Genomic DNA, 11,304 nt, shown 5'->3' with positions numbered 1-11,304 from the left:
ACCAAATTCCTTGTCACCAAATTTCTTATCACTAAATTTCTTGTCACCAAATTTCTTGTAACCAAATTTCTTGTCACCAAATTTCTTGTCACCAAATATCTTGTCACCAAATTTCTTATCACTAACTTTCTTGTCACCAAATTTCTTGTCACTAACTTTCTTGTCACCAAATTTCTTGTCACCAAATTTCTTGTCACCAAATTTCTTGTCACCAAATATCTTGTCACCAAATTTCTTGTCACTAACTTTCTTGTCACCAAATTTTTTTGTCACTAACTTTCTTGTCACCAAATTTCTTGTCACTATCTTTCTTGTCACCAAATTCCTTGTCACCAAATTTCTTGTCACCAAATATCTTGTCACCAAATTCCTTGTCACCAAATATCTTGTCACCAAATTTCTTGTCACTATCTTTCTTGTCACCAAATTCCTTGTCACCAAATTTCTTGTCACCAAATATCTTGTCACCAAATTCCTTGTCACCAAATATCTTGTCACCAAATTTCTTGTCACTAACTTTCTTGTCACCAAATTTCTTGTCACTAACTTTCTTGTCACCAAATTCCTTGTCACCAAATTTCTTGTCACCAAATTTCTTGTCACCAAATATCTTTTCACCAAATTTCTTGTCACCAAATATCTTGTCACCAAATTTCTTGTCATCAAATATCTTGTCACCAAATTTCTTATCACTAACTTTCTTGTCACCAAATTTCTTGTCACTAACTTTCTTGTCACCAAATTTCTTGTCACCAAATTTCTTGTCACCAAATTTCTTGTCACCAAATATCTTGTCACCAAATTTCTTGTCACTAACTTTCTTGTCACCAAATTTTTTTGTCACTAACTTTCTTGTCACCAAATTTCTTGTCACTATCTTTCTTGTCACCAAATTCCTTGTCACTAAATTTCTTGTCACCAAATATCTTGTCACCAAATTCCTTGTCACCAAATATCTTGTCACCAAATTTCTTGTCACTATCTTTCTTGTCACCAAATTCCTTGTCACCAAATTTCTTGTCACCAAATATCTTGTCACCAAATTCCTTGTCACCAAATATCTTGTCACCAAATTTCTTGTCACTAACTTTCTTGTCACCAAATTTCTTGTCACTAACTTTCTTGTCACCAAATTCCTTGTCACCAAATTTCTTGTCACCAAATTTCTTGTCACCAAATATCTTTTCACCAAATTTCTTGTCACCAAATATCTTGTCACCAAATTTCTTGTCATCAAATATCTTGTCACCAAATTTCTTATCAATAACTTTCTTGTCACCAAATTTCTTGTCACTAACTTCTTGTCACCAAATTTCTTGTCACCAAATATCTTGTCACCAAATTCCTTGTCACCAAATTTCTTGTCACTAACTTTCTTGTCACCAAATTTCTTGTCACCAAATTTCTTGTCACCAAATTTCTTGTCACCGAATTTCTTGTCACCATATTTTTTTGTCACTAACTTTCTTGTCACCAAATTTCTTGTCACTATCTTTCTTGTCACCAAATTCCTTGTCACCAAATTTCTTGTCACCAAATATCTTGTCACCAAATTCCTTGTCACAAAATATCTTGTCACCAAATTTCTTGTCACTAACTTTCATGTCACCAAATTTCTTGTCACTAACTTTCTTGTCACCAAATTTCTTGTCACTAACTATCTTGTCACTAAAATTCTTGTAACCAAATATCTTGTCACCAAATTCCTTGTCACCAAATTTCTTGTCACTAACTTTCTTGTCACCAAATTTCTTGTTACCAAATTTCTTGTCACCAAATTTCTTGTCACCGAATTTCTTGTCACCAAGTTCCTTGTCACTAACTTTCTTGTCACCATATTTTTTTGTCACTAACTTTCTTGTCACCAAATTTCTTGTCACTATCTTTCTTGTCACCAAATTCCTTGTCACCAAATTTCTTGTCACCAAATATCTTGTCACCAAATTCCTTGTCACAAAATATCTTGTCACCAAATTTCTTGTCACTAACTTTCTTGTCACCAAATTTCTTGTCACTAACTTTCTTGTCACCAAATTTCTTCTCACTAACTATCTTGTCACTAAAATTCTTGTCACCAAATTTCTTGTCACCAAATTTTTTGTCACCAAATTTCTTGTCACCAAATTTCTTGTCATCAAATTTCTTGTCACCAAATATCTTGTCACCAAATTTCTTGTCACTAACTTTCTTGTCACCAAATTTCTTGTCACTAACTTTCTTGTCACCAAATTTCTTGTCACTAACTATCTTGTCATTAAAATTCTTGTCACCAAATTTCTTGTCACCAAATTTTTTGTCACCAAATTTCTTGTCACTAAAATTCTTGTCACCAAATTTCTTGTCACCAAATTTCTTGTCACCACATTTGTTTCCAGCGTACCACTTCTTCCACCGCCGCTTTCCATCAAAATTCACCTCGTTCACGGATCTCCAGAACAAAACTAGCATCGAGGCTGTCCTAGCCAAGAGATTGATGGCCGCCATTTTAAAGGCAGGGAGGGGTCACCTATTGAATGACTATTGACGTGTATACCTCGCATAATTTTAGCGAAGTGACTACTCGGAAAAAGATTTTTCGCTCTAGTGTCTCCACCGGGTCGGAAAAAGATAGTTCTGCGCATGCGCATTGACTTACGGCTACGGTTAGTGTTAGGGATAGGGCTAGGATTAGGATTAGGGGTAGGGATAGGGATAGGGATAGGGATAGGGTTAGGGTTAGGGTTAGGGATAGGGATAGGGATAGGGATAGGGATAGGGATAGGGATAGGGATAGGGATAGGGATAGGGATAGGGATAGGGATAGGGATAGGGATAGGGATAGGGTGATGGTTATGGTTATGGTTATGGTTAGAGTTAGAGTTAGAGTTAGAGTTAGAGTTAGAGTTAGGGTTAGGGTTAGGGTTAGGGTTAGGATTAGGATTAGGGTTAGGGTTAGGGTTAGGGTTAGGGTTAGGGTTAGGGTTGGGGTTAGGGATAGGGTTCCGAGGTTGTAAACACACACATGCGCAGTACCATCGAAAACATCGCCGCGAAGGAAAGTCGTAATTTCTGTCCTTGTGCGTATCTTTTTCTAGTTAGAATCGGCCCAATTTTAGAGCCAGTAAATTATAAAGTTATTAGCATCATTATCTGTGTATATTGTATATAAATATATAAAGTGGTGTTAGGTGTATTTTTTCTACATATTCTCATCGATACGTTTAGTTTAATGTTTTTATAACAATTTTATTTCTGTTTATGTTTAGCAAAATTAAGATAATTTGGTGGTTTTAATAAATTATATAAACATACTATAATATGAATGATTTACTTTTTTCTTTTCTTTGTTTGAGTTTTAATGAATCCGTATTTTTGTATTTTACAATCTCCAGCGGTAATTACTCTCAGTGTATAGAACTACAAAATGTATTACATTTACTCGATTATCTCCCCCGGGTGTGTTGACGTGTATGTTGTTGTACGGAGTGAACGAGGGTAACCAAGGTACCATGGGTAACAAGGGAAGCGACTGGTCGAGCTACAGCTGGTGTCTTGTGAGCGGAAGGCATGATAGTTTGAGGTGACGCTTGGTAGTAAAAAGGATAAAATTAATGATTAAATCGACTTATGCTAACCTAACCTTAAAGAGCAGAGTTTCTTCCAGGCATCTCTTCGGGGGGGGGGGGGGGGCGAAGCTCACCGAAATTTTTTTACCGCTCCCCCGAACGAAATGAAATTTATATAACTTATATAGAAAATATATACTTTTAACAGTGTCCGCCCCCCCCCCCCCGAAGAAAGTCTACCGCCCCCCCCCCGAAAATTTCAAGTGCCCGCCCCGGAGAAAAAAGTCTGGAAGAAACACTGTTAAAGAGTTTTGTTGATGTGGGTGTCATAGCGTATAAAGATATAAGACTAGACTGATAGCTATTAATAAGGACGGTGTAAACTTGACGGTAGACGATTTGGTTCGAGAGTATGTGCTCGTGTTTAATAAAATATTTGTTTCGTGAGTGTGACGTGACTGTGACGCGACAATGTTACCAATGACATAGGACGCAGGAGTGAAGACAGTTGGGGGTTTTGCCATAGTAGGAAAATGACGTGGTTATGTTTTGTAGTAGTGTAGATCTAGTATTAGTGAATCATAATAAAGTTAATTATATTTCATGATCGGGCTTGTTGATATCATTAGTGTCGTCGGAAATAAGAGTGTTCCCGTCCTCATCACATGGTTATAGTTGTAATAGTAATAGAAATAATTCATCTTCACATCACATACCACACATCCCCCTACCACAGTATGGCCCTTATACATGTGTCATACGAGGTGATGTCCCTTAAGCCCTCACATTGTGCGTGTCCATGACAACTGGGGACAACAACTCTATCTAAGAGAGACAACTCCAAAATCAAACAATTGCTGTCTTGTACTTTGTTCTTGGATCGACAAAGTTCATGGAAATCCATGATAAAAACCACGCTGAAATAGGAGCGAGTTTCTTCCAGCCATCTCTTCGGGGGGGGGGGGGGGAATGTCTGCTCCCCGAAAAAAAAACCCACCCTCCCCCACCCCACCCCCTACCCCCGATCAAAATGGTAATTATATTATTGAAAACATTTACTTTTATCAGTGTCCGTCCTACCCCCTCCCCCCTCCCCCTCCCGGAAAATATTGTCCGCCCCTCCACCATCTTTCCGAAAATATCTTGTGCGTCCCCCCCCCCCACCCCCGTCGTACGGAGAAAAAATTCTGGAAGAAACACAATAGGGTAGCCAAAGCCAATATGGCACGGAACAATATGATTTCGACACGTAGTGCTTAATTTAATCAAGTAAACTAATTACGTTGGAAGGAATTACGTCCAACATTAAAATTAAGAATGGAGAAGTAGAACCTAAAGCTACTGATGTTTTTCATTAAAATAAATTCTTCTAGAAATCAAAACTTACCTTTTTTAAAACGACTAACTGTCAAAAAACAGTTTATCTGCACAATGTACCAAGCTATTTGTCTCCGTATACAATAAAGTGCACTTTATATTGTGAGTATATCTTTGCAGTGATCTTAACGTCATTTTAGTTATCTTCTTCTCTTCTTGGTTCTTAATTTAATATTGGAAAAGGGATCACCTCCAATAAAATTAAGTATACGTGTCAACTAGTTATGCGCCAATGAGGCCATTGACTCCAATTTCAGCCTGCTTTTCTTTTTGTCTAAACCACAAGGAAGCTAACGAGCCTTTTCGGTTTAGCAACCATGAGCTTTACCGACTCGACCACGCCAACCCCCCAGTTTATCAAATTACATATAATCTCTAAAGCAGTTATGAAACTTCGTCTATGTACCTGTATCATATTCAATTTTAATTGGTTTGTACTAGAGAATACAACTCATTTTATTGGAAATTAATTTTAGTCATTGATTCAAATCTAACCGGAAACAGGTCAAGCGTCAATGTTTAATATGGATTGAATTTAAAACAAAGGAAATCGACAGCGATGAAGGAATGATTTAAGCTGTGTGCTTCCTGTTCGATACGAGGCTTAACCGAGATATTAGTCATTGTGTTGGTAAATATAAAAGATTCCAGGTAAAGGCAAATGGTGGGAAGTGTTTTGATTGCCTTATTGTTGATGTATGATTAATTTCATAGATTGTTCGTAACGAACACAGAAACGTAGTTAACAGACTTTAATTAATCACACCCAGTAACCTAAGGTGAAACATTTACCTATGTCATATTATAATGAAGAAATAGTTCGTGGCGAAAGTCTCGAGTTCGAATACTGGTTCAAGTCAGAATAATGTCCCTGAGTCCACCCAGCTCTTTTGGGTATCTAACTCAAGTTGGGGAAAAGAAAAGGCGGTTGGGAATAGTGCTGACCTTATTATTCTTTCATATGTCTAGGTTACAGAGACACGTGAACTCTACTTCACTTGTTCATTCGAAAATGGAACTTCATTTTAGTATGTCCAGAATCCATGATTGTATGTGGCTAAAAGTCTGTCTTACCCCACAGTATGTGTAAGCAACCGCTCAGAATATAATTAATCGATCAAATAATATACATTAGCAGTATATATTATTTAATACTGAAATTGTATACAAATGATTCAAAATTATTCATCGCAGTTTGTTTCGTCAATTGTTCATTGACGAGTCATTTAGTTCATATCAAGCATAAATAATTATTTTTAGTCGATATGTTACTTTATGAAATAGCAATTAAGTCAACGCTCATGTTTGTACGAGTATAACTACTAACGTATGTTGCAGGAATGAGATTTGAATAACATTATGAATCGTCATTAGATTGATATTAAATGTTATTGATTTAAAACACGAATATGACAATTGCATCACATAATTGCATGCATTGATATATTGATCTGTAGCAGTTAATTGATGTGGATATATGTAGTGTTAATATGTAAAGCTATAGCAATATGAAAGGTTGAATGATCGAGCGTAGAGGAAGTTAATGTGGAATGTACAGAGATATTTACAGAGATACATAGTTTATGTTTAAACATATACATATATAGAGTACAGACATACAGTCATGTTTAGAAAAAGTCAACATAAATTAACAGACGTATGGACATATGTGTAAATACTTTCTGTAGTATTAAACTATTTTATTTTAATTTAACATTATTTCATAATGAAATTTTACTGTTGTTACTGTTATTGAATAAATTGAAATTAATTTGAATAAATTGTTTCTATATGTATTATGTGGTGTAATTTTTTTAGCCAGTGATAGGTTTTGTTCGACTTTTACGTTCTCGACAATAATCTTGTCTCAACGATAAACACTTCTCCAATTGCATAATGAAAGTTGTTTTTCTACATTCAAATACGCCTATTCACAGCCGCTTCCATTAAATTCGTTATGTAGACAGAATATTAATGTAGTCTTGGAGAAACACTTAAAACACTGATGGAAATACTATTTCACAGATTAACACATCTGGTTCAACGCACCAAAAGAAAACCTCTTGGGAGAATTGTCAATATAAATAAATAAGCATTTATTTTTATAGCAAAGGGGCACCACTCATGAATTTTCTAATTCCATACAAACGTTTAACAACAAAGGGACTCCATTTAGATATTTTAAGATTCAACACTTATCGTTTTAAAACAAAATTAAATCATACATGACTAATCTAAAGTTTTAGAATTTATTTCCCATTAGTTTAAATAAAACAAAAGAATCAATTTTTAAACACTTTGTCTATTTATCTGAAAAAAAAATTCATATAATAATAAGTTACAGTTAATAATGTAGACCTTCTATCAGTACGTTTCTCAATTTCTGTTACTTTCACCAAAAAAAAAAAAAAAAAAAAAAAAAAAATACAAGCCACCAATGGTTACTGACTGAACCCAGGGGTCTCCAAACTACGGCCCGCGGCCCGCGAGGTCCTCTCATCCGGCCCTCGGAGATCTTTTTGTCCGCGGAAAAAGAATGTTTGTTGAAGGTGGCTGAGGCAAAATTCATAACAAATTGAAAATGTAGCATTGGGTGCAAATAACATTGAAGTAAATGTGGCCAGTTGCCCAGCAAAAATGACCTCTTTAAAGACAAGTTCAAATAAGGGCAAGTATTTGCCCAAGGAAGACTTTCCTAATATTCAAACGTTTGCCTCAAAGTACCTTTCAAATGTTGGATCAACATACAAACTTTATCAAGAATGAAGTATGCCTACGGGAAGAACAATTTGAGAACAAACTTGGACCTCGAGCGTGTTGTCGGTCCCCGACAGTGTTTCTTTCTTCAGACTTTTTTTCTCGGTGGCGCGCACTTGAAATTTGCATATATATATATATATATATATATATATATATATATATATATATATATATATATATATATATATATATATATATATATTCTGTTGGGGGGGGGGGGGCTTCGCCTCCCCGAGGAGATGCCTGGAAGAAATTCTGGCCCCCGAACGTACATTTGATAGTTAATCCGGCCCTCTGGCTGAAAAGTTTGGAGACCCCTGACTGAACCTTTCAGCGTCATTCTAACCACTAAAATAAAAAATAAAAAAAAATAAAAATAAAAAATTACAAGCCACCAAATCTTCTTTGAAAGTAAACACTCGCATTACAACCAACCCTCAACTCTGCTTCCATCACTCTTTGTGTAAACAATCCCCGAGCAAAGTTATAAAGTTCAATGTCCAGCTGGTTGTGTAGTTTAATGACTGACAGCATTGCCTCCGTGATATGGATCTCTGACGCTCTGGTATACAAGTTCAACCACGTTCGTTTGGCCAGCAACACACCCAACGTGACCTCAAACAAAAACTGAGATTTTTCCTGTTCCTCTGTTAGGCCAAAGAACTCCATGGCCCGCAGATTTTCCTTGGCGCTGTTGAGTAGAGTCTTGTCCACGAAGTCTTTGGAGAGTCCAGTTCTGTTGTAGCAGTTGACCAAAGACAGGTTAGCCAGCATTCTGGTCATGCGGTTAAAGCCAAGGTTATGGCTGGGGAAGATAAAATCAAAGAAACTTAAGCAGTCGATTCTGTTTCAATAACAGTAAAGTTGCTCTTTCGGACTAGGCGACAAATAGAGCAGTTGAAGTACAGTTCGCCTGTTTCTGTTATTTCAGTCTGTGAAAGGATAGTGAGGTTATATCTACGCGGGAGTAAGTCATGCCCCCAGTCAATTACCCCTCAGATATTTCCCCAACCCCTAAAAAATACCAACATTATATCCCTCCCGGAGCAATTACACCTTAGTCAATTACCCACCCCCACCCCCTTCCCCTCAGCCTTTAGAGTTTGGGTTAGGGTTAGGGCTAGATTTTGGGTAAAGGTTAGTGTTAGATTCAGGTTTAGGTTAGATGTTGGTTTAGAAATTGATTAAAATTGTGGTTAGGGTTAGTTATATATATATGTTTGGGGCTTGGGATTAGGTTTAGTGTTAGGGTTGTTCAGGATGGCGCTAGAGGGGATTAAGAAGTGGGGCCATTAACATTAATGAATACGTGGGGGTGGGGGGATGTCGGGGGGTTAAATGACGGTAGGGGGTGGGGTATTGTCCTAGACCCATCTACGCACCGTCGACTTTACTTCCCATAACCTGAGTTAGATACGAATTGGAACTATATCGACGTTGCTCAATTACATAAAGTAAAGTAACTCTACCCTTTCAGACAATGATCGATAGGCCAGGTGCGTCGAGGTCACATGTTTAGGGATACTGTGGTCAGCATTATGCCCTGTCGCCTCTATTTTCCCTAACGTGTGCCAGGTACCTATCAAAGCTGGGTTGACTCAGGGACGTTCGACTCTCACGTTCTAACCGAGATCTGAACTCGAGACCCATAGGCTAGAAGTCGAGCGCTCTACCACTCAACCATGCCATCCCATACTAAATTTTAATCGCCTGTATAAACAGCAATACCTAGAACCGGTACCTACTCGCATGCCACAAACTCGTCAAGAGAGATGTTCCTCAGCACCCCACCTCTAGCACACCTGGGCAGTTCACTCCATGATGCCTTCCTACCATTACACAGGTAATCTTTGGGCCAGAGGTTACCTAGCCTGACATGGTGCCACTCACTGATGAACCGCTGAACTGGTTCACGCAGGTAGGTAGTGTAGTGGTAGCTGAGGAAATAGGTAGGTGATGTAGTGGTAGCTGAGGAAATAGGTAGGTGATGTAGTGGTAGCTGAGGAAATAGGTAGGTGATGTAGTGGTAGCTGAGGAAATAGGTAAGTAGTGTAGTGGTAGGTAAAGAAACATGTGAGTTATGTAGTGGCAGGTAAAAAAACAGGAAAAAGATGTAGTGGTAGGTAAAGAAACAGGTAATGATGTTGTGGTAGTTAAAATACATCAAATGATGTAGTAGTGGTAGGTAAAGATGCAGGTAAGTGATGTAGTGGTAGTTAAAGAAACAGGTAAGTGATGTAGTGGTAGGTAAAGAAACAGATAAGTGATGGTGTGGTAGGTAAAAAATAGGTAAGTGATGGTGTGGTCGGTAAAGAAACAGGTAAGTGATGCAGTGGTAGGTAAAGAAACAGGTAAGTGATGTATTGGTAAGTAAAGAAAAAGGTAAGTGATGTAATGGTAGTTAAAGAAACAGGTAAGTGATGTAGTGGTAGTTAAAATACTCTAGATGATGCACTGGTAGGTAAAGAATCGGATAAGTGATTTAGTGGAAGGTAAGGAAAGATAGCTAGATGATGTAACGGTAGCAAACTTTTAGGTAGGTATATTTATGTTTGCCAAAGATACAGTTATTCGATGCAATCTTTAGAAGATTAAATGCTAAAGTATAACGACTACTCACTTCCGATGTGACCTCTGAGGCTCTACCGACTTAAACCACGGGTCCACACACTCGGTCAGTTCCGTCCAATCCGCGTGCAGCCCGCACGTCCAGCCGTCCATAAACCAGGCTGCCAGCCACGTGACGTTAGTCCACGTGCGACACGTGCACTCGTTCCCAGTCCTCATGCACGCGCATCCTGGCACGCCGAGCGTCCACTTGATGAGCATGTTCTTGAAATGCAGCCCGCCCGTTTTTTGGATGTGCAGGAAAATTATGACGTCATCGGCGTTCAAATTCAACTTCCGTTCTTCAATCTCGGCTTCTCTGCTGAGACTCGGTGAAGTCGCTGTATAAGTCTTGTTGTCCTTTGTCTCTGTTAATGATGTATTACTATAACTCACTTCCGTTATTCTGATCAGATTTTGCGTTTTTTCTTCGTAAACTATATCTGATTTCTGCAACTCGGCATTTAAATCCACGTAATGTTCTGGCAAAAAGACACCGGGTTTGAGAGTAGGGGACGTCAATGTGTAAGTGCTGTTGGAATCATTCGGAGTTGTCTCCCCTAATATAGTATCTCTGTTGCTGACTTCCCTTTCGCTGTTCAGACTAAACAGTTTATCTCCAGAGTCTAGCTCTGATTCCTGCCATGTATATAGCATCAAAAATGTAAATATCGTCACTATGATTAGTAAACTTAGCACTAAGTACCGACATCTTCTACGGGAGAATCGTTTCATGCTTCATAAATTGTTTTAGATGTTTAAAAATGACATCTGGATTGCTCTTTAAAGCAGTATACTATTGAGGTTTTTAGCGCAATTTCCATTCTGGAGAATTACGTCATTTCTGGATGTATGAATGAATTTATGGATGTGTGTTCGCAGCTTTAAGTCATATCTCCTCCTCAACGAAGCAAAATCGAGGACTAGTTTATATAAAAAAGTATATTATTATTGTGTAAGAAAGTTAATTGTAAGAATAAAGGAAATAATTATAAAAACAATATTGTCTGATGAA

The 11,304-nt window shown here is 37.7% G+C and overlaps 1 protein-coding gene across 1 annotated transcript; it reads right to left on the bottom strand.

Annotated features, from left to right (window-relative positions):
- Window positions 1-7,922: 7,922 nt before the first annotated feature.
- LOC131948426 (heparan-sulfate 6-O-sulfotransferase 2-like) lies at window positions 7,923-10,946 on the bottom strand. The gene is made up of 3 exons (XM_059310031.1): window positions 10,303-10,946; window positions 9,428-9,619; window positions 7,923-8,487 (listed from the first exon to the last, which is right to left on the bottom strand). The coding sequence occupies exons 1-3, from the start codon at window positions 10,944-10,946 to the stop codon at window positions 8,067-8,069; spliced, it is 1,257 nt and encodes a 418-aa protein (XP_059166014.1). The 3' UTR covers window positions 7,923-8,066.
- Between the last annotated feature and the right edge of the window lie 358 nt (window positions 10,947-11,304).

The sequence above is a fragment of the Physella acuta genome, unplaced genomic scaffold (genome assembly GCF_028476545.2).
Source record: "Physella acuta isolate Inbredline_101_S28 unplaced genomic scaffold, ASM2847654v3 ptg000645l, whole genome shotgun sequence".
Classification (NCBI taxonomy): Eukaryota; Metazoa; Mollusca; class Gastropoda; family Physidae; genus Physella; species Physella acuta.
The sequence above is the reverse complement of the archived record's forward strand: the minus strand, read 5'-3'. Positions and strand labels throughout refer to the sequence as shown.

Bases quoted from the DNA above. Each gene is read 5' to 3' on its own strand.
- LOC131948426 (XM_059310031.1), bottom strand. From the start codon at position 10,946: ATGCTATATACATGGCAGGAATCAGAGCTAGACTCTGGAGATAAACTG. The intron at 9,620-10,302 runs GTGAGTAGTCGT...CTATTTCCTCAG, and splicing joins CCTCAGAGGTCACATCGGAA to CTACCACTACACTACCTACC. The intron at 8,488-9,427 runs GTAGGTACCGGT...TATCTTCCCCAG, and splicing joins GACGAGTTTGTGGCATGCGA to CCATAACCTTGGCTTTAACC.